This window comes from Branchiostoma belcheri, unplaced genomic scaffold (assembly GCF_001625305.1).
Source record: "Branchiostoma belcheri isolate BF01 breed outbred unplaced genomic scaffold, Haploidv18h27 scaffold19, whole genome shotgun sequence".
Taxonomy (NCBI): Eukaryota; Metazoa; Chordata; class Leptocardii; order Amphioxiformes; family Branchiostomatidae; genus Branchiostoma; species Branchiostoma belcheri.
In genome coordinates, this window is record NW_017803379.1 from 3,039,168 (window position 1) to 3,062,156 (window position 22,989).

At 44.2% G+C, this 22,989-nt stretch overlaps 3 protein-coding genes across 3 annotated transcripts; 2 read left to right on the forward strand and 1 right to left on the reverse strand.

The window, feature by feature from the left end:
* Positions 1 to 321: 321 nt before the first annotated feature.
* LOC109467789 (von Willebrand factor D and EGF domain-containing protein-like) lies at positions 322 to 13,668 on the forward strand. The gene is made up of 17 exons (XM_019765839.1): positions 322 to 436; positions 1,339 to 1,608; positions 1,948 to 2,055; positions 4,293 to 4,507; positions 5,797 to 5,883; positions 6,384 to 6,489; positions 7,135 to 7,337; positions 8,308 to 8,505; positions 8,924 to 9,120; positions 9,680 to 9,883; positions 10,222 to 10,444; positions 10,703 to 10,910; positions 11,296 to 11,474; positions 11,782 to 12,042; positions 12,427 to 12,541; positions 12,859 to 12,988; positions 13,218 to 13,668. The coding sequence occupies exons 1-17, from the start codon at positions 322 to 324 to the stop codon at positions 13,270 to 13,272; spliced, it is 2,874 nt and encodes a 957-aa protein (XP_019621398.1). The 3' UTR covers positions 13,273 to 13,668.
* A 1,985-nt stretch (positions 13,669 to 15,653) lies between these two features.
* LOC109467967 (solute carrier family 25 member 43-like) lies at positions 15,654 to 18,896 on the forward strand. The gene is made up of 5 exons (XM_019766148.1): positions 15,654 to 15,907; positions 16,495 to 16,891; positions 17,234 to 17,406; positions 17,661 to 17,795; positions 18,150 to 18,896. The coding sequence occupies exons 1-5, from the start codon at positions 15,788 to 15,790 to the stop codon at positions 18,399 to 18,401; spliced, it is 1,077 nt and encodes a 358-aa protein (XP_019621707.1). The 5' UTR covers positions 15,654 to 15,787; the 3' UTR covers positions 18,402 to 18,896.
* On the reverse strand, positions 18,886 to 22,841 carry LOC109467966 (iduronate 2-sulfatase-like). Its single transcript, XM_019766147.1, is given in 10 exon segments — positions 18,886 to 19,068; positions 19,070 to 19,794; positions 20,127 to 20,253; positions 20,472 to 20,632; positions 20,829 to 21,054; positions 21,152 to 21,240; positions 21,611 to 21,769; positions 21,772 to 21,787; positions 22,251 to 22,390; positions 22,647 to 22,841. Coding segments are annotated over 10 exon segments (1,776 nt in total). The 5' UTR covers positions 22,720 to 22,841; the 3' UTR covers positions 18,886 to 19,008.
* Positions 22,842 to 22,989: the final 148 nt, after the last annotated feature.

Below are 22,989 nucleotides of genomic sequence, written 5' to 3' on the forward strand. Positions count from 1 at the left end.
CCTTTCATTTGCTTTTAATCATGTTTTTATTGTCTTTTATTATCAGTGTCCTATTTTTGTTTTCGATTGGAGATCAGGTTTGATCCTGTTTGTATTACTAGTACCCATTACATCAATCTATTCAACGTCACCTGTGTTATTGCTCTTCAATGTAGTCTTCATCATTGTATTGAATTTATCACCCTCTACAACTTAAGTGCGCAATCACTTTCCTTTGTCATATTATTTGATGTTTAGTTACATTGATTGATGTAAAATGTCGCAAGTACCAATTTGCGTAGTGTCTTAAATTCTTCTTGCAGCTTAGCAATTGTCCGGAGCATGTGCCAAGGCAAGCAGCAATGTTTCGTGCCTGCGGCGGACGCCATTTTTAATGGCAGCCCTTGTAACTCTGTCATGAAATACCTAGAAGTGAATTATGAGTGCCAGGGCGAAGGTAAGACTCCACGCGCTTTATCACTGTCAACAGTGTTCTAGAGTGTGCTGTGCTTTTTTTGCAGCTTAGCAATTGTGCAGGCCATGTGCCAAGGCAAGCAGCAATGCTACGTGCTCTCGGCTGACACCACTTTTGGCGACCCTTGCATGCATATAGTAAAATACCTAGAAGTGAGGTATGAGTGCCAGGGCGAAGGTAAGAGTCCATACGCTTTACAGTGTCTAGCATGGGCTATGGTAAAAGATCAAATAAAGATGTCTAAGATGTAGCATGTGCATGACATTTAGGACAGGATAGTACAGAATCCTAGAACATAAAGAATCCTAGAACATAAAGAATCCTAGAACATAAAGAATCCTAGAATATAAAGAATCCCAGAACATAAAGAATCCTAGAACATAAAGAATCCTAGAACATAAAGAATCCTAGAACATTAAGAATCCTAGAATATAAAGAATCCTAGAACATTAAGAATCCTAGAACATTAAGAATCCTAGAACTTAACGAATCCTAGAACATAACGAATCCTAGAACAAAAAGAATCATAGAACATAAAGAATTCTAGAATATATAAAGAATCATAGAACACAAAAAAACAATAGAACATATAGAACACTAGAACGTAATTTATTCCACTGAGTCTTCCATTGTAATCCCATCGCTTTTAAAACACATAGGATACATCAGGATAAGCGTAAAGTAAAGATACGCGTAGAGGTGAGTAAAGTAGAAAATAAGGATAACGACTTGATATGATACGGTCTTGTCAAGCTTGTCAAGATCACAAGGTTAAGATAAAAGACGAATACAGACGCTGAGGAGCACATAACACGATTGTAAGTAACCATATAGATTAATCGTAACCTCCCTGGAATAATGCTCTCCCTCTCCCCACACGGAAGACCCGTGCGAGCAGAACGAACACGACTCCATCGACGACATTTGGCGGAGCACCGGGCACCGCACGATCGGCCTCCCGGACAGCGAGCTTCACGACGACCGTTATGTGCTCGCCGAGGGCTGGTACCGCTTCGTGAGCCCGGCAGGGGGAGAGATGCCCACCTCCTGTGTGCCTCTGGAGTCCTGTGGTACCAGGTCTCCTGTGTGGATGGACGGGACCGTACCGGCGGTCAACCAGACCCAGACAGTCTCGGGGTGTATAAACGACGGAGGTATACTGTACACAGAGCTTCATATCTTATGTTAGAGGACTGATTATGGTGTTCAAATGCATGTATGTCGACTACATGTATTCTTAAATTTGGCATGATAAGTTTGATTGATATTGGTTTTAATCATAAGTTAGTAACTTAATCACAAAATACCCACAGGTATAAGACCTGCCCAGTACAAGTCTCAGGCTGTCGACGTCAGGCGACCGCAACCATAGCGTTTGATAATTGCACGCAATGTCTTTTAAACCTTTGAAGGCACACCTTGCACACGCAACAATAAGAAGGTACGACAGATGTCTGCGTATGTAAAGCGTGCTTGTTACTTGTCCTCTGCAGGCTGCTGTGATAACATTGTCAGCTTGAAAGTGAAAAACTGCGGTGATTTCCTGGTGTACAAGCTCTCACCCCTGCAGTTCGCCTTAAACCCCAGTGCCTACTGTGCAGGTAGGGTCGGTTGTATCCAGAACCGCGCTTTAACCAGAACCATGCTCACGTACGGTTCTGGATAGTCCACGCGTATCCAGAACCGTGCCTGGGGCAAATCTATGTTCTGTCCTTGGATACGCGGAGACTATCCACAACCGTGCCTAGATCCTAGCCCTAGCCCTAGCCCATTTAGGCATGCATAGAACTAGATAGTGAATGTACAAACAGATGCATTGCAATGTACTACTACTAGTATGCATTGTAATGTGCAATGTGCATACAGTTTAGCATTGAGTCTTACAGGTGTCAAACGAACGAAATAAACGATTAAGTTGTCTACCATCCAGTAATTGCTTCCCGTGACTGTTAGTAGCGACGTAGGTTTATGCACACTGTCACTGGGTCCCAAGGCCGTGTGGTAGGTCACGTAAAACAAGAACAAAGTCGTTCTGTAGGTCATGTAACTTTATACACAATCACGTCGCAACTGACGAATTCCTTTTCAGCCTGGTAAGCTGTACAGTGCCAGGCTATTTCATGTCGTTATAAAGTCGTAAATCCTGTGGTTGTGACAGGAGGATGATTATTGACATGACGACCCGTTTCATTCCCATCAGGTGATCGTGTGCCGTGTCCGGAGGGTCAGGGGTCACCGAACGGCGGCTTCTCCCCAGGCTGCACAGGCATGTTATTCACTTTTAAGTGCTGACATATCATCTTAAACAGACGAGAGTTCTGTTTGATGTAGTCAATCATCTGATACTGTAGGTGTGCTGATTGTGACATACTTTCTTCTCCACGAATGATCTCTTAGATTTCCAATTGTACACATACGAAGTTTTCTGTGGAGCACAGGTATTCTACCTAAAACACAAGCGCACGTATGAATAAATTGTACCAGCCGTACTTTGTGCATTCGACAAAAGTTCTGTAGTTATGTTGCTGACACGGCATCATTTAGTTAAGAGTTTATGGTAGTTGAATGTCATGAAAAGTAGGATTACGGAGCTAATGCCTCGTAATCCATGTACAACATTTGTATTTGGAGATGCCTTTACAAAATACTGGTGTCAACTGCCACTAATCACGTCCACATCCCAGAGGCTACAGAAGCGCATACAGACCAAACATCCTGCAAAACAAAGGCTAACCGTTAAACGGTGAAAAGTGGGGCACGTGTGGATCCAACTACAGGCAGAGCGTGGAGTGCGTGTCACAGCTTTGCCTGGCGCAAACAAACCACGAGTCCTTCTAGAGAATAACACTAGAAAAACACAAACACCCTCTTTGAGTGTGAGGGGAAACTGCGGACAAGTTTACACACCGACTTGTCAGCCCTTCACACGTACCATGGATACACATGTAGCTGTTTGACTCAGATGACCGATAGTTTGCGACCTCATTTGTAAAACAGGTTTAACTTGTTTCTGGCTTTTATGCTTAGACCAAGGTCACAATTTTGTACACCGGCCAACAACGGGTCAGGCGTCTATGGTAATCTCCAAGCAGATCTTTCGGTGACTGCAAAGACAGAATCAAATTGGCCAGGCTGTATCCATGTGCCAGAGAGTTGGTGCCAGACAAATCGGTAGCCAATGGTAACTGTCTGGCACATGGATACTGCTTGGCCAATTTCATACTGTCTTTGCAGCCACCGAAAGATCTGCTTGGAGATTGCTGTATGGGCGTGATTGTGCTGTCATTCCTAGCGTTTTTATTATATCCTGCACACAACAACCTACCATCCTCTTTCATGGAGGAGACAATAATTTTAAGGTACATCATTGAATACTAGTAGAAACGACAGATAAAGATAAAGACTCCAGTACAATTGTAATGTATCATGAGCTCTATCGTGTATCGGAGTAGAAATATTTTGCAATAGTTGTTTTCGGTTACGTGCAGTAAAGAATTACGTCCCTTCTTGGCAACCAAAGACACAACCATCGAATGTGCTACTCAGCGTATAACGTTACGTAAAGCTGGGGGCCTTGATCAACAACTATAATAAGAACAAAGTTCTGCCTGAAATATGTTTTCCCAACAAAGCTTTACAAAGACGCCAAAATGAATCATTAGCTAAATCACAGGAATAGGAAACGGCCTGATTACACAAATCTCCAAGCAGATACTAGGGTGGCAAGGCAGTATCCATTGGCCAGAGCTGTGACCATTGACCGTCGAAGTCACGCCATTGTCAATGGATACTACCTTGCCACCGTAGGGTTTGCTGATGACACCCCTCCCTCCCGCAGACATGATCCCGAAGCTCCGCGGCGCGCCCACGCTGGACTACCACGCCAGCCAGACCGAGTCGTACTTCCTGTGCGACTTTGACGGCCCGACCTGGCCCAACGTCACGTGGGTGGTGGAGTGGTTCCTGGACGACACCGTCATCCTGACGGAGGAGCTGCCGGGATGGGTGCAGACAGCCTACCTGGACCAGAACGCCATTCTGCTCAACACCGAGGTGTCTATCAGCTAGGCTTTAGAAACGATATAAACGATACAACACACCTGACAGATGTATATACATAGCCAACTAGAGTTCCACGATCTCATACCTTCGCCAAATGATGTTAGCTTTTATGATTAAGAAATTATATATTAATCCCCCTAATTATGCAAATAGGATCCTCAATTGCATGAATTATATCTGTTGATCATATTCTCCACTAAAAGACAGTCTTATCTTAACAAAGAATGCCATGATGACACTTTCTCATAAATTATGCAAATGAGGTCCTTATTTGAATAAGTTATGTTTAATTATGTTCACCTTAACTTAACTTTCAAACACCCCAAGTATAAAATTCCAGGCAGTTACCACTATGCAATTATAATATTTTCTCATTAATTATGCAAATTAAGTCTTCATTTGCATAATCGATATCTGCCTGTGTTTCTCTCATTCTTAATAACATATGTCACAAGCTTGAACTTCCTATTATGGAATGCAGCTGATAAATAGAATTTCCTGATTAATTATGCAAATTACATCCATATTTGCATAATTGTAACATCATTATGTCAAGCATCACTCAAGCTACCTACATACCAAAAATCACGATGATCCATCAATCGGTTCTTGAGTTATCCGCCTTTAAACATTTGTCCATTAAACCCCCCTGCAGTTCTAGAGCAAGCAACTAGGGGGCTCAAACTCATGTCACTTTATCCCCAGCACAAGAGCTATCTACCATCCAACTTTCGTCACCCTAGCATGTCTGGATCATGAGATATCAAAACCGGAAGTTCTGCTGCAGTACCATGACAAGCCGCCAGGGGGCCCAAAATCTAATCATTTTGAGGTCTCATCAAGACCTACCCACCTACCAAGTATCAAGACAATCCATCAAGGCCTTCTCAAGTTATAGTGTTTACACACACACACACACACACATACACGAACGCCCCTGAAAACATAACCTTCTTGGCGAAGGTAATCAGAGCACAACTGCCCCCAATAACGTTTGATATGAGAACAAGCCGCCAGGTGGGCCAAAATCATTTTCAGGTCTCAGGAAGATCTAACCACCAACCAAATTAATACGAAGATTCATTACAATCCATCCATAGCTCCAGAGTTATCTTGCTGAATCAAGGGTAAATATAGGTAGATATAGCTTGCAGGTCATACAGTTAGATAGTCTTTAGTTGTGATTATGCACATGTTTTTCCTCGGTTGCTTGTGCCATTTTATGAAGCAAAAACAATCTAATCAGAGAAAAACCACGTCTGTATTTCCATAATCTGCAGGTAAGCTGTCAGGTCCATGGTCACTTCGACGGTTCGAACGCCACCACCGTGCCGGACAAAAGTGACCCGTACTACGCTGGCATCGTGGTGAGTCATTTTATATCCTTCGGGAAACATACTCTCCAAGCATAGGTTTGGGTTTGGGGTCATTTTTGGCGTGTTTTTGGACTTTTTTTATCGGGGTTTCTCTTTTGCACTGAATTTTTTGTGGGAAAAAAAATTCAGTGCAAAAGAGAAACCCCGATGAAAAAAGCCTAAAAACACGCTAAAATACCCCCAAAACCCAAACCTCTGCTTGGAGAGTACGGGAAACAGCCACTAGTCTCTATTACCACCAGTATGTGTGGAACTGCACTTAAACTAAAACTTACTGCTTCAGATGCCACTGGAAAGACTAGAAGCTGGCCAAATGAACAGAACCTGCAAGGGGAGTTGGTCCGCTAGAGGAGTACAGTTTGTCTACGCTTTTCACGATCAGCCGCCTCTTGAGTGATATGATCGTGTATGAGAAGGCACAATTATCAAAGCCGATAGGTCGTTATCGAGGGTATTGTTACGATTGCTCTTTTATGGTGTCCATCTCTAAGGTTGGACCACAGAACCTGACCGTACACGAGAACGGCGGACCGGCCAACTTCACAGTCCACTCAACCATCGCCCTGAACTGTGACGTCATGATCGTCAACAACGACGGTAGGTCTTCACATCTAGGCACTGAATACGCAACCTTAAAGCAGACTGTGTATATGATTATCTTTTTGTCGAATAAAGGACAGCTAGCGAACGTTAAACGAAAGGACGCTGTATAATTATGGAAGCATGCTCACCAAATTTGACAGTTATAAATTTCTGTCCAACGTAATCAAAGGGACACAGTCAATCTCCACCATGTCAAAAAGCTTCACTACTTCCTGTACGGAAGTGTTGTTTTTGGTCGATTTAATTGCGGATTTGTGTGTTTGTGTCGATTCCGCATTGGAACCTGGTGTCATTTGAGATCAGGTTTCCCTGGAGTGATGAACTCGATCTATGAGTATGTCGGAAATTTGACTTGTTATGTTATGGGAGCAAGCATTAAGCTACATCATACAATCGTATGAGTAGTAATCCATTGTATAATTCAATTGGACATTATCTCGTGACCGTGATACCGAAAACAGTCCCATAAGTCTTGTAAGGCTTGTGAGCGAATGTCAGAGACCAGCTTGTTGACTGTATCCTACATGACACATGGGCCGTCCTGGAAGTATTGTTTTCGGAGGGTTTGAGTGTTTGTGTTGATTCCGCACTGGAACCTGATCAAATACCAAAAACCAGATTACTTGCTGTACCTTACAGGCTACCTAGGCCGGCCTGACGTACTGTTGGACCAGTGTACCCTGTCGTTCGACACGGGGAGCTGGGGTGTGGACAACCCGCAGACGGTCACGGTCTGGGCCATCCGGGACTTCCAGAGCGACGGGGACCAGCACGTGCAGATAGACGTCATCCCGACCGCAGACTGTGACGTCCCACCGAGTGGGAACACTCAGGATGTTCTGGTAGACTTCTTGCTCATCTGATATCCTTTTACATTCTGGTTAGTTTATGTCTGATAGTCGCTACCCTGGCATCAACTGGTGATAGCGACTATCCGAGCAGACACCAAATAACCAGGATGGTACCCAGGCTACCCTTTGTATGTATAGCCTTTGGGAGACTTTTTTGTAGATAATAATTTTGTTACATTTGTTCTTCTACATGTCAGGTCACAACCATCGACCATGATTCCAGCACAGCTCACGCCTCGGGCGACCCGCACTACACCACGTTTGATCGAAGGTACCGTGATCCCCAATGGTACCAGTGTATGGGGTAACAATATGTTTCCTACAAACGATTAGGTTGGGGGAGGGTGAGTCATAATTTTACCGGAATGCTGAGGGTTATATCTTGCAACTAGGTCTCCTATCTGATATACCGGTAGCTTAATTATGAAAACAAAGATACCTCGCAGTTCCCCAAATAGATGTTCTTTCAGAGTATGGTGTCACTTGGCGGAGACGTTCATGGGTATAGTGAAGTCTTAGCAATAACATGTTCACTTTTGTGATTATATTGCAGAAGGTACGACTGGTATGGTGTTGGAGACTTCGTTCTTCACAGAAGTAAAGGCCGCCCATTTGAGGTAATATTATAAGCTATCATCACTAAGGATAACGATCTAGTCCGGCCTTCCAGGCTCATCGGTGGTCTTTCCTGAATTTAAATATCATTATGCAGGTACCCAGAACTTACTAAGAAGACCCAGGCTATGCCAATTGTGTTTGGGTATACTGTCTTGTCCGGTTTCCTGTAGGTATAGCCTCTGTTAATGTGAGTAATATTGACGTATATGTCTCCACTATCCATAAGGTACACAGTTGAAGAAAACTGTTACTCAAGCAACTGATTCAAATCTATCCAGTCGGCTTGAGTGCTTTTGTGTATCTCATTACCTGGATGTCTAACCTTTATGGACGTGTCCCTCAGGTCCATTCCCGGGTCTGGCGGTGCTGGGCCGTGTCCTGTAACTGTGGCGTGGCTGTGAGGGAGGGAGACGACGTCATCACGATAGACATGTGCGACGGTCCGTTCGGCCACACGGCCCCGACCGTCCGGCTGAGGAGTCCGCAGGAGCCCGCCAGGGGGACCAGAGTCACCCGCAGCCAGAGTGGCAGGAGTTTCAAGGTACGTAAGATCAACAATCAACGAGAAAGTGGAGAGTATTTAGAGTAGTTTATGTGAATTAATTGGCACAATCAAACAACCAAAGGGATAGTCTGGCTTTCAATGGGCCCTGTAAGACAGAACCTTGTGTGTGTATGAACAAGTCGTAAGCGGGTGACTTGCCTGTTTAGCCAATAGCCAACAAAGGCATCTTTGAGCGAAGTCTTGTTGTGTATCCAGAACCGTTACTATTTGGTACAGTTCTAGATAGCGTATCTGAGAACGTAGATTTTGCCCCAGGCACGGTTCTGGATACGCGTGGACATTCAGCGAACCGTGCCTGAGCATGGTTTTGGGTGAAGCACGGTTCTGGACACAACAAGCCTCCATCTAAACATTTTAGTAAATGCCAAGAACATGTTGTTTCTTGGTCCCGCAGGTTTCCCTTCCCTCCGGCGCAGAAGTGCGGACGGATGTAGAGTACTGGGGAATGAACCTGCACGTGAAGGTGCCCAGTGATGACTTCGGCGCTACGGAAGGCCTGTTCGGCACGTTCGACCACGACTGGACCAACGACTACAACACACGGGACGGAGCCGTCTCGTCTAATTCCAATGACTTCAGTTGGTCCTGGAGGTGGTTATTATGTCTTTTTGGTTTAGTCTGTAATGATGTCATGAAGCGGATCGGGAGAAAAAACTCAGCAACAGACCTAAGTCAGCTTACAAATGTGCCCTATGTGGCAGAGATTTTCATTCTGGTATAGTCGTAGGACTGTTCAGGTTTGGTTAATAGGGAGCGAAAATATCAAACTTGAACTACTATCTATGTATGTGAATATTGATGAATCAACGAATCTTTTTGTGACCAAGATGAAATAGAAATGTTGAACTTGTTTTGGCTCTGACATGTAAGGGTAAAGACAGGTTTTTAGCTGCTAATATATAAGTTATTTCCTTGATGTACTAAAGACCCGGCAAAATCGTGATGTCGACTGTACAAAAAGCTGCGTAGCTATAGGTACGCGAGCGCACGAAACTGCGTATGTCGAATTTGTCATGTGTGTAAATCGGCCTGCTTTGACGTACGACAAAAAGTACGTTAAGATCGTACTTTATCTCTGGTGGTTACGGCTGGTGTACGGAGTGGTTTAAACATAAAACAAAAGGCTATTTTATGACTCCCCCTTGCCCAGGATCCCAGCCGGACAGAGCCTGTTTGACCGCCTGCCGGACCCAGCGGACACACCGGGACAGCCCGCCAGTCGGTACGATGGTTCTGTGCTCTGCGCATGCACCGCCAGCGGCCCGCAATGCGGAGATCCCGACACGATCCCGACTTTTCCCAACGACTTCGACATCGACATCACAAACACGCTGGTGCAGAGGAGAGGCCGGAGGTAAGTTGTGAATGCAGGGGATTCGGAAGACCACGCTCGCAGGTACCTGGTCAATGCATCCTCTGCAATAAAATGCTGCATGTCTGCAATGTAGCTTCTTGAGATCCCTTCAAAAATGCAGAGGTGTGTGTGTGTGTGTGTGTGTGTGTGTGTGTGTGTGTTTGTGTGCATGCAAGTGTGATTGTGTGCGTGTGATTGTGTGTGTGTGTGTGTGTGTACGGAGTGTGTGATAAATATAGAGATACTTTTTACTTTAAGTCTAAAGGGTACGTCCTTAAACCTTGTGGCATGACTTTGGGAACTGTAAAAAATAGGAGATACCACCTGTCTATCATCAGGTCCAGGGACCTCCGATCTACACAAGTCGCGGACAGGTCTATACCAGCTGCCCCTGTGGCTGTCACCGCTACGTGGCCCACTCCCTCCGGAATAACGCACGACAACGCCACGGCCATGTGCAAGGAAGCCGCCATGACGTCTCCCGCCTTCGCCGCATGCGCAGCAGTGCTGTCTGACGCGGACGTGTTCTCAGGAGTGGAGGATTGTGTTGAGGACATCAAGGTGAGATCTGCTGGTCGTGGTTAATAAATTGGCTATGGTTGGATCAACACTGTTTTTAAAATTTTCCTAGTACAGCTAGACCTAGACCATGACCAGCCCCCAACTCTGCCCTGCCACTTGCTACATAATGTAACCCTAGTGCGTTCCAATAGCTTTACGGTTGATGAAATATATCTGTTAACGTTAGTACCACATGACAAGTTACGAAAATGGTATGCGGTAACGTAACCTTACATTGCGTCGTTGTCTTTCCTACAGGTGACGGACAACCTGGTGTTTCTGCAACAAGCCGCCATGCTAATGGAGGAGCTGTGTCGGGAGGAAGCGCTGAAGAACGTGACGCTGTACGACCAGAAGGACGAGAACAGCACGGCCCTCCCCCCGGCCTTCGTGGGCTCCTCTCTGTGCCCGGGCAGGTGCAGTCTCAGGGGAGAGTGTATCAACGCGACCTGCTACTGCGATCCAGGTGAGAAAGGAACTTAAGAACCAGGGATCCGCAGGCTCTTGAACTGTACGTCAAGCATTACTTAATTAAGATCTAAAGGTGGTGATCACAGTACTGCACTTCCGTTTCTACAGACCTTGTAAGTTGGTTTCGTCTGGGACGGAAATATTGTTATGAGTGGCGCTAATTCATGCTAGGTTTGTATGTTTGGGTTCCGAAGTTAGTGGGCAGAGACAGGGTTTCACTTGGTAGGTCCTGCATTCAAATATGTGGTCGCCAAGAATGTATGAAACATAAAAACTATGCTGTAAAAGTTCGCCATACAATCGTATGAGTAGGCATCTTTTGATGTAACGCAATCTGCTTCCTGGAAGTTTAAAATCTCTGATATCTTGTCCCTCCCAAGGCTATGGTTCCTCCGACTGTTCGGTGGACATGACGACACCTCCCGCTCTGGTTGTCGTCAGGTACGGACGCACGTGTGACGTCAGGTCTGAAGACTGTGACGTCATCGGCGTCGTCGGAGACGGGTTCCTCGACTCGCGGTCACTCCAGTGCCACGTCATGCACGTGGAGAGAACTTCGGTGAGTCTTATCATATAGCCAGAAGACGTCGACCAATCAGATGTCGCCATTTTATGTAGGTTATGACGTCGTAAGAAGGGGTCAATAATGATTTGACAAGTTGTGAATAAAATCTATAATCACTTCTGTTCGGCCGTACCATTATGTAAGGGGAGAGGGCACTGGTATTGTGCGTAGTGCCACTTGATATCGTATCTGTGCTTCGGATGCGAATGACGCTCAGTTGAAACCTTTGTTTCACATGCAGTAAAAAGCTGCAGATAGAAATCTAGAGTTGTGCGTGTCAGTTATCGTCCTTTATTTACAGGACAAAGCGAGGGGCCGCCAGCCCTCAGCGCTCCCCGCCACAGCTGACTTCCTGAGTTTCCGTGAGGTGGAGTGTACAGTCCGCGGGAGCGTCCTGACCATCGACGGCAACCCGGATGAGAACACGGGCACCCCCGTCAGTAACGTCACCGTTGCCGTTAGCAACGACGGTCGTCTGAACAGTGTCAGTGACGTGCTTCAGGTGACCATCTACGACTCCCACTGTCAGGAGTGTGACGGGACAGGTGTCTGTCGGGCTAAGGTATGTCCTGTTTGTCCAACCCAAGTTGTCTCTGCTATCGCTAACAATATTCCTACTTCCAAAAATGCCGATAATTTGTTTCATCAGGTTGGTAAAACAAGAAAGCTGACTGGATGAAAAAGTCAACCTCAGTGATTAACCGGGACGAGGGGGCGGGGGGTAAAAGCTTAGCCACGTTTGGGATTGCGTTCTCGCCTCAAAAGCGCCACCTACATTGGCTACATATAGCGACGAGAAGCGGCTAGAACTCCAGTCAGAAGCTCTGGGGAAGGTGTCTGATAGACATCAAAACGTAATCAAGCAAAGTGAGAGAAGCACTGGCTGTGTAAAGGAAAATCCTAACATCCAATATTTCCTACTCTATATCTAAATTGATATTGACAGGAAAACGCTTGCGAGATCAAAGGATTCTGCTACCCTGCCAATGGGAGCCACCCTGCGGACAGCGCTCGGTACTGCAACCCGTCTGTCAACCGTAGCGGATGGACGTTCAGGCCCGGTGAGTGCAGAGATTAACGAAAAAAAGCAAATGCTGCTTGGGCCTGTATCTGTATGGTGACAATCCCAAGCACTTCTGATGTGCAGAGATATTGTTGTACATTGCGTGCACGTTGTATTTTCGCTCAAACCCTATGTTTTAAGCCCTTACTTACGTACGCGCTTTACAACTCAGTATGGACCAAAGCTTATACACGTCGGAAATGCTTGGGGGTGCTTGTGTTACCTTGACATGTCTGAGAGTTTCAGAAATGGATGTGTAAATTTTGTTCTTACCAAGCATTTATGATTCTAACTCATTTGCTAAACCGTTCACAGCTACAGGGGAACAGCAGCCCAAGCACATCGTGGGTATCGTGGCCGGTACTGTTGTTGGTACAGTCGTTCTCGTGTTGGCCGTGGCCCTCATTTTGAAGATTAAGAAGCAGAAGAGGAGCGTTTCTGTCGGGTACGTCAGCTAAACTGAACTGCATTTTCCCTTGTCGTTACGCCACATACAGCTGTCGTTACAACATCAATTGTGCCAGCCTGGGCGACCCCGGAATACAAGGTCTAAATGTGGCTACAAAAGATCATTGTAGTTTTGGCTAGCATGTGATGTAATGAATGAACGAAATAGAAATTCAACGTTACTTAGGAAAATATGGCGATCTACATCTTGCACTTTTGTTTTGCAGATTCTTGAAAGAAGACGGTGACACGGTAAAACAGGCCACGGGGATGTCTCCATAACCATGACAACGTCACCATCCTGACAACTTCAGCATAGACTTAGACAGTGCAGACTTTCTAGCAGCCAGCGTTTGTTTCTGCGATCGCGGCTAGAGTGAAGCAGTTACTTGAGTTAACCACTAACCCTAACGTTAACCCCAAACCTAAACCCTACCATAACGCTGATCCTAACCCTAACCATAAACCCTAAACCCTAACCCTGATCCTAACCCTAACCCCAACCCTAATCCCTGACCCTAACCGTAACCCTAACCCTAACAAACAAACGCTGGCCGCTAGAAAGTGAGTGGAGGAGGCTAGGTTGTGTACACGTGTGGAGTAGAATAAACGATCTCTGTCATATTCAATGTGTTGTCATACTTGTCTGTCTGGTGGTAAGTAAAAGATAAATAGTACAAAGAGCTAGCATTATTGTAGTCATCATTCCCATATTTCCGTTGCAACAGATAGTAAGCATTTTTGTCACATCAAAATGTAAAACAAGGGGATGTAAAACTTAATCAGGAAAGGCCGACATTTGCTTGGGAGCAAATACAGCATATTTCAGTCCATCTCCCTCCCATGCAAAAGTGGACTATTCCAAACTTCAACCCCAGTGCACAACTGGCAAAGGTTCTCAAATAAATGAATTAAATAGTAGCTATGTAATTGATAACAAAGATGCTACAACAAGCACTTTGGATCTCGAATGCTTTACTAATCTTATTACAGGTATGCAAATACTAACAATGATGAGATTTGATACATTTTGAAGGTCTTAGCCACATAGAATTGAATGTGTGGGTCATTACGCACGACTTACGTGCAATGTGACCCCAGGTAACCCCCAATGGAACACGTGTTCCATGGCCAGTGGCAGATGGAACAGGCCATTCTTTAGATAGAACATGGAACGGGTATAGCACTGTTGGCCCTTTTTTGGCCTGAAATAGCCATTAAAGTCCCCCAAATGAGTCATTTGGAAGTGGTGTATGCCAAATATGTGACTGCTATTCTGTAGACACATGTTCAAGGTACCCTTATACCGAATTTCAGAGCATTTGGTTGTAAAACCGGGGCTCAGGATCCAAAAATCCATTTTTTGTCGAAAAATGCCCCAAAAAACCTTCATAAAAATTTTTCAAAGGCATGTATACAAAAAAATGAAAAAAAGGCCTGGGGGGTATTGGCCCACTCTACCTCCATGCCAAATTTCAAGTCATTTGGCTGAATGATGGCTGAGTTGAATCCCTTTGACTGTTTGGCAGGAGGAGAAGGAGAAGAAGAAACATCAGAGAACACAATATATTTCATCCATACCATGGTATGGACTGAAATATAAAAAGATTGAGATGCAAACGCTCAGTCCGTCCTATGATATACTTGTGGAATTTGTTGGGGGAAAATAATCCTGTTAGTGAACGAGTATGCTAAGAACTCGTCTTGCTGTACTTCAGCTAGTCGCAGAGCGTCTCTTTTTGACCGCTCCATGCAGACCCCAATTCTTGGAAAAAATTCTCTGCGAAGGTGACTAATAGAGTTAAAATGATACCGCTGTATCAATATTTTCCTCGTTACTAGTATACCGACAGGATCACAAAGTACATGTAGAATCATACACTGAAAAACGCTGATTTTCATAAAAAACACAATATAATATCGTTGTTTGTACTTTTAATAGCAATGTCTCATTGCATTTGTTCCATTGGCATTGCTGCAACATTATAGTTAATGATGTGCTGAGTTCATGATTCATTGACATAAATCAAGATGAAAAAGAAAACTTCCTCCTTACGTAAGGTTAGTTTTTATGACAAATACAGAAAATAAAGTCTCATCGACTTTGCTGCATCGAAAAGTGTCAGCCGTATGGTGGCGCTTGAACCCCACTGTTACACATTTCCTTGTTTAACTGTTCAAAGAACATTCACCCTGACACTTCTGTCCTTGGTACTGAATGACATTCACACAGACAATGCTGTCTTTGGTACTGAAGAAAAGTTTCTAGCCGCGGTGGCTACTAGTATTATATATGGACAATGCTCGGCCGATAGGATACTGCCATTCTACCGTAGGATCTGCTTGGAGATCGGTGAGATCACGCGGTCCTCCACGCGGACGCATTCGGGGGAATCTCACTCTCTGAAAGGGTTTCCCAGCCACGCCCCCAAAGAGCCTTTTCACATGAAGATTATCAAATAATTGCGCAAAATATCATAGCGCCACCACAGCACTCTCCTTCATAATCACAACGCTTCATTGTGTCAAGTTCAATTCAAACACTGTAATCTATGTATTACACGGATATATGATTTTAAACGCCGACATTTTACAGTATAAAATCTCGACTAAGAACTATTTTGTTGTGCGCATACGCAGAATCGAAGTATGTGCTGTGGCATCTATGACGTCATCTACGTCATGTGGACTGGGTCAAAGTTCAGATCAACGCAATGTTTGGCTGTTTGGCTACGCACGGAAGAAGAAGGGCGCCCAAAATGGCAGAAAAATGAGGCTAACTGTCGCTTGACGGACCATGGGAAGCAGGAAAGATCACCGACTGACGTTTCTACAGAGCTTTGTGTGCGGGGGGACGGCAGGGGTGACCAGTAGGACTCTTACGTCGCCTCTGGACGTCGTCAAGATTTTGTCCCAGGTTCGTGACTTCACATGCGAAACGTGACAGAAGTGGGGAGGGGTAAAATAAACAACGGAAATAGAAAAGCAAACATCCGCTTATCATTATGGATGATTCTGATTCGTTTTCTACGTATTGACGATGTTGTTATTTCTATAGTTATTTGCTCCGATGACACACATACCATATATGCATACCACGATCGTTTATATACGCATCACATGACATTATTACTATCAATCAGTGCGATTGTACAGTTAGACGTAAACAAACCATGAAAGGTAAACAAGCTATCTGTGTGGGAAAGGTTATGATAGCTCGCGTATTGGATATGGAAATTTTAACTCCAGTGGAATGGTAAGAGAAATATTTCAGCTGAAAGTATGCGTATGTACATGTAAGGAAGGGCTAGATGACAACTGATGATGGAATGGGAATGTTTACTTTCTGAGCAACTACTAGTATTAGGCCAGGGTAGTAAACTAAAAAGTATGACTGTGTGGGTGATGATTATATGGGGTGAATGATGCTGCATATTAGTATGAAGATAAGCAACATAATGTATCATCAACATTTGTATTAACAATTTTTCTTTTCCGCTGTAGGTCGGAACCAAAGACACCCAAGAGGGATTCCTCAGAGCCTTTTCTAACTTGTACAAAAATGAAGGACTCCGAGCCTTTTGGAAGGGCAACTTTCTTGGCTGCCTGCGGCTGTTTCCCTACACGGCCATACAGTTCAGCGCTTACACCAAGTTCAGACAGCTGTTTGTGGATGACATGGGGTACCTGAGTGCAGGTGGTGCCCTGATGGCAGGTAGTCTGGGTGGGATCACTGCCACCTGTATCATGTACCCTACAGACATGGTGAAGACTCGCCTGACAGCACAGCACACAAAGAGGAGCAAAGCCCACTACAGGGGCATCATCCACACCTTTAGAGTGGTGTACAGGACAGAGGGGATCACTGCATTCTTCAGAGGAATGTCCACATCTGTCATAGGTAATGTAATTGTAATAAGAAAACTTACCAGTCTTCACATCACATGCAAAATGTTATGGAAAGCCGGTTTGTTGTGTAATGTTTGTTGTCTTGCACGCTATTTTGCATCTTTTAAGTTCTAGAATAAACCCTAGAGCATACTGGAGAGTCCCTGTTGCATCCAGAACTCTGCATTATCCAGAACCATGCTCAGGCACGGTTCTGGATACCATGAGCCATATCCAGAATTGTACCTGGGTGAAATCTATGTTCTTTGATTAATATGTCTCTGACCCTGGTCCTAACCCTGATAAGCACAGCATGATCCCCCCCCCCCTCACAAGCTGTCTCCATGTATTTCAGGAGTGGTGCCATTTGCAGGAGGCACCTTCATGGCGTATGAGCTGCTGGATCGAGCCTGGAGCGTCCCCTCCTCACACCTGACTCCGCTAGCTAACTTCATCAATGGCTGCATCGCTGCTGCTTTTGCACAAACCTTTTCATATCCGTTTGACACCATCAGGAAAAAGTTACAGGTGAAAAAAAGAGAAACATGTATATTTTTGTATAACTGTGTTATCAACACAACATTTACAATGTGAAAGCAGGAAATATTTTACCCTGGTTACCTGGTATCATGAGCTATTTATGTTTTAGATAAGAATGAATTAAAATAATTTTTGTCATACATTTGTGCTTCCCATATTAATGTGTACAAACCAATACAACTCATGCCAGATAGCTACCTTAGCATGCTGAAGATTAAATTGTGACTTGTGATCTTCTTTAGGCCTACAGCACAGTGCTACCCAACAGAGGAGGGGTAGATGTGGAGTTTACAGGGATGGTGGATGCCTTCATTCAGACGTATAAACATGGGGGGATGCAGGGTCTATGGAGAGGCACCACAGCCAACCTCATGAAGGTACTGGTGAGCTTTATGTTGTTCCAGAACATACTATGGAGTCCATTACATGTACATGTATTTCATTATAAATCTAAAAATGCATTGTCTTATGCTTTGAATTGGAGATAACTGGAGGACAGTATGTGACAAAATTGAAGCATTGGTAGCTGAATTTGAGAATTTAAGCTTTTAGCAGTTTATGTAAATTACTGACAGTTATCTTGAACAAAATACTGGAAACTAGCTCGTTTCTATGGTGGGGATTTTATTTTGTGGTGGAAGGAAAATGGAGATTTTCACGGTGCCCCAAATTCAAAACCACCACAAATGTTTTAAGAAGAACAGTAATTTTTAACTCCCTCCACTTTCCAGGTTGTGCCATATGCGGGTGTGATGTTCATGTCCTTCGAGGCGTGTAAGCGGGCTTTCCTGTACAGTAACGGTTTCACGGTCTCACCCTGGAGCGACGTGCCCAAACCTGGGATCGACCAAACCCTGACGCCAGGAGAGCTGAGAGAGTGGCACAGGAACCAGAGAGTCATCAAACGACGTGTCAACTCTCCTAGCACCAGGCCGGGTTGCGCAATCTCTCACTGTCAGGAGCTGATTGGGCCTCCTCCCTGAGAGCTTGTGGCCAGACACCTCTAACTCTTGAGAACCATTCCCATTCCCAGAACTACCTATAACAAATCAGAGTTATTTATCAGTCCAATAAGAGCTCAGGATCCATTGTCACTATGGAAGCCGGTCATCACAGCCTCCAACACCATAATAACAGAAAGTTCTCAGTCAAACAATGATTGATCCATGTTATCTAGCAGATATGAATAAGTCAGCAGGATTAATATACTCTGTATTCTCCTGAGAAAGAGGTGTTGGCCCAACCAGTGGAAGGACTGCTAGAAGTGTGATGTAGAAGGGGAGTTTCCTCCAGAAATGAAGGAAAACTACTTAGAATTGCCCCTGTCATCCCTCAGGGTTTGCTTCTCCATGGTAGGGATAATTGTGAAATATTTATTGTTTTTGTATTTTAGAAAATCAGTGTTGCAGAAGACACTATAATATCTGATGTACAGTAGCACTAATGGTCTGGCTATTAAACCATTTTTAAGAAGTGAATATTGTTTGAAGATGTGGTGCTGTGTTGTTATGGGAGAAAGTGCCGAGAAAAAAAAAATAGAGTTGAACATACATGTACAGGCAATTTAAGGCCTATGTTCCAATATAACAATTAGACTGCAGGAAGAGCATCTCTCCAGCCCTTCCTGAGTTGCTGTGACAACAGTTTCACCGAGTTGGCTGTGTTCACTTTTCCCTGCCATATTATGATCCTCCAGATCATCTGTGTCATGTAGGTACAATTCTCGAGCTGCGACACGGTCAAAATCAGGTTTGAAAGTCTTGGAGTTGAATGTGACCCATTCTGTGTAGCGGTACTGCTCTGTCCTCATGGAATACCCCATGTACTTGATGTCCTTCAGGTGGGGGAGATCAGAGTTCGTCTGTGGTTTCTTGGAGGGACGTGGGTACTGACTGAACACTGCTGGCTTCCATGTTATTAACGTATTGTGGTCACCAGTCTCCTTTGTGACATTCAACATCACTGGCACAAAGCTGCTACCCTCGGTACAGAGCTCAACTTTTGAGGAATCCGTCGGACAGAGCGGCAGTGTCGTCAGGTTTGCCAGCTCTGCGAGGGTAGGAAACATGTCCACCAGTTCCACTAAAGCATTACTCTCGTACCCTTCTGATGGTAGAGTTTGTAAATAGCAAGGAGGTGATCCTTCCCTGTTGCAACTGTTTTTCTGGACTACATTTTCATTTGTTCTAGCTGGTGCAACGTCATAGTTTGATATTTCATTACTGTACAACTCTAGAACGTCTATATATGGGAAGGTAGATTCTCCCCTCTCTGGCCGGTGAGTGACACCTGGTACGTAGAATATCAGAGGGACTCGTGTGGCCACTTCAAAGTTACTGTACTTGGCCCACTCCTGGTGTTCCCCAAGGGACCAACCTGTCAAAGTACCAATAAAGAAAAAAGGGGAAAATCAAGGTTATTGAATAGAAGGTCTAGCTATGACTTATTTGGGAACTGATACAAACTTTGAAATTCTGAATGCATAGGTCACTTGGTTACAAATAACGTCACAATCACTCAAACTGGAAATGACTTGATCATGATGAAATGGCTGTGAGCGATATGTCTCAGAAAGAGTGGGCCCTCTGCAAAACCACTACAACAACTACTACTACTACTACTACAACTATAAAAGTATCTCGGCTCCTATAACTAGCCCCATTCTAAATCGCATCTAAGTAAACATAGTAGCAGTTCTGAGGACTCACCATGGTCTCCCACCAGTACAACAATAGTGTTTGCGGCCAGTCCCTGGTTATCCAGTGCTGACAGCACCCTGCCCACCTGACTGTCCATGTAGCTGGTGGCTGCATAGTAACTCTGTCTCATCAGCAACTAAGGGAAACAGAAACACAGTTGTTTCTCCCTCACATAAAATGTTAGTACAGTATATTACCAGAAACTGAGGCAGTTAGTGCTCCTAGCCTGGTAAGAAGATAAAAGAATTATGATATAAGTTTATAACGTTACATATTTTACAAAAAGAAACAAATCATTCAAAACATAAGTTGGCTAATCAAGTACTGTACCGTTATTTTAGCTGACGCTCTCACCTGAAACTGCCTTGGTACAGGTCCGTAGGGAAAACTGATGTTCAGTGTCTGGACATCCTCACGTTTGCGGATATCAGTGAAGGGATTCCAGGCAACCGTAGGGAGATTTGGGGGAAGGGAAGGGTCGGGGGCCAGGTGGATGGTGGAGAGAGGATACAAGTCTGGAACAAGAAAATTTGTGTATTTCTGATTGATTCTTTTGACTGATTTTTACTTTTTCTTGTACCAGGGAAGAAATCCAGGACACATGCCAATTTCGAGTTTCTTAAAACTTTCAAGATCAGAATCACAAATTTGCTGGCAAACAGTAGAATAAGATGATGATTTTTTTATCCAATACTATGAAAAAAAACATACCTTGAAATTCTCTGGGGTACTTGAATGGAATATGAGGCTTGTGGAATCCCACGGCCAAAAAGAATGGTTGTGTCTGACTTGCTTGGGAGGAGGCAGAAACATTTTGGAGAAACTCTATAGCGTAGTCTGCACTCTGGATATCAGGGAGGGACCCAAGAGGCTGGGAGTTCACGTCTACAGGACACACCAGGTTCATATGGAGCTCACCATCCGGTCCTGGACAAACCTGCCACAGTGAACAGTGACAATGAATTTGGCCACATCACAAGAATGATAACTACATGTGTAATAATGATAAAGGCCATGACAATGAAAAGACTTACTTTTTTCATCTTGAACTGCTGTGTGGGAGGGTGGTATGCAGGAACAGACCAGCTGTACGGAGCATCATCACTGAAGTTTGATGCTATTCCTGAAAAATGTTTTTTTTTTATTCAGAAAACTTAAGAAAACTTATTGTATAACAGGCAAGAAAAGAAGAGCAATGTTTTGACTTGGAAAAGGATACTTAAAGTTAGGACAGAAGTATTGCAGGGATTATTGTTATGGGCGGTGCTGTTTTTTTAGGGTTCCAGGGTGGCAACGGTTTCTAGAGAGTGTGAGATTATTTTGACTGTTGATTTCTACTACTTATAGTTCCAATATACATTCATAACAACCCTAAACACTTCTCAGAACTCAGACATCTCTGATTTCTTGTTGAAGTTTAAAGCTTTCAATATCGTAAATCAGTTGACACTATAGGCTAGGCCAGCCTGTGTGTATATACCGGAGTTGTTCACCTGGGTGGAAGACTTTGCCCACAGAAGCTGTGAAGTAGCCGGCTTCCTTGAAGTGTTGCGGCAGAGTGGTGAAGTTTCCGGCCGCCGTTCTCCAGTAGGAGTAGAAGTCGTACAGACGGGTCGTATCTGGCCTGCGACCGGTCAGGAACGATGTCCGGCTGGACCGCAGACCGCTTGCTGACGTCATATAAAAGAATGAAAAGTTTTCAGTTTTATCTCACTGCAGAGCTAGTCTCCCACTGGTCGTGACAGAGATTAAGACAGACGCTATGTGCAGTTTTCACAAGTTCACTGTACAGGGCAAATTTCCCTATCACATTGCGATAAGCACAATGAGACAATGGACTGTGACAATTTATAGCAATAAGCATGTCAGGTGTACCTCCCAACCTTTTGGTCCAGAAGAGGGGTTGCTAACCACTGGACTATGCATGCTACATGATGGTGTCAATATGAAAAGGACCGCCATCCAGATTGAACAAATTCAATAAAATAAACTAAAATGAAATTTTGTATGACACAAGATGTACAATATCAAGGCAATATTTGGCATTGCAAGAGAGGGTTTAAATGGGATACTGGAACTTCAGTGAAGATATCAATTATTCCCTTTATTTATAATGTCCAGGAAATGGCTCACCTGGACAAATGCATTGTTAAACTTGATCCCCTTAGCTGCCAGCTGATCAATGTTGGGCGTGACCACGTTCTGGTATCCATAGCAACCGAGTGCAGGGCGGAGGTCATCAATCACCAGAAAAAGCACATTGGGGCTTTCTCCTGTGTAGAAAATGTGAGCTCATTTTATATGGCACTTTGATGAATACGATGTCTGGACTTTGGAGATTTTTATTGAGCCAGGTTGTAAAACAATTTAATTAAACTTGAATGCTACATTCAAACTTTATAATGAAGCTCCAACTTACAATTCTTTATATAATCAAGGAGGTTGTATACTAGTATCAACAAATATATGTAAATAATAGCACACGCACCAAATGTCTATAGCTAAACTTTTTCGTTGTCTAGCACTCACCGATCTGTGAAACTGCGGCACAAGATTGTACAAAAAGAAGACTGATGACCACGGTAGCTGCTGTTACCCACATTTTCCCAGAATGACCTGTTATATCTGTCGCAAGTACTTCAGAACTCGAATCTTGCCTAAAGTTTACATCATGATTATGATCTGCTACCCCCCTGTGCTACCCTACAGCTACGGAAGCGGAAGTCACGAGTTGCGCAATCTGTGGCTTATTCCACTCATCAAATGGTAGGATCTTCGATGTTTATAAATAGTGGTTCTAATAAAGTATTTCACCCCTCTACCTTTGTTTTGTGCACTACAATGTAACAACTTTATAGATGATATACCATCA

Excerpts from the sequence above, each read along its gene's own strand:
- LOC109467789 (XM_019765839.1), top strand. The coding sequence starts at position 322 with ATGTGCCAAGGCAAGCAGCAATGTTTCGTGCCTGCGGCGGACGCCATT. Across the intron at positions 5,884-6,383 it reads CGTACTACGCTGGCATCGTG|GTTGGACCACAGAACCTGAC; the intron begins GTGAGTCATTTT and ends TCCATCTCTAAG. Across the intron at positions 7,338-8,307 it reads GGAACACTCAGGATGTTCTG|GTCCATTCCCGGGTCTGGCG; the intron begins GTAGACTTCTTG and ends CGTGTCCCTCAG.
- LOC109467967 (XM_019766148.1), top strand. The coding sequence starts at position 15,788 with ATGGGAAGCAGGAAAGATCACCGACTGACGTTTCTACAGAGCTTTGTG. Across the intron at positions 15,908-16,494 it reads TCGTCAAGATTTTGTCCCAG|GTCGGAACCAAAGACACCCA; the intron begins GTTCGTGACTTC and ends TTTCCGCTGTAG. Across the intron at positions 17,796-18,149 it reads CCACAGCCAACCTCATGAAG|GTTGTGCCATATGCGGGTGT; the intron begins GTACTGGTGAGC and ends TCCACTTTCCAG.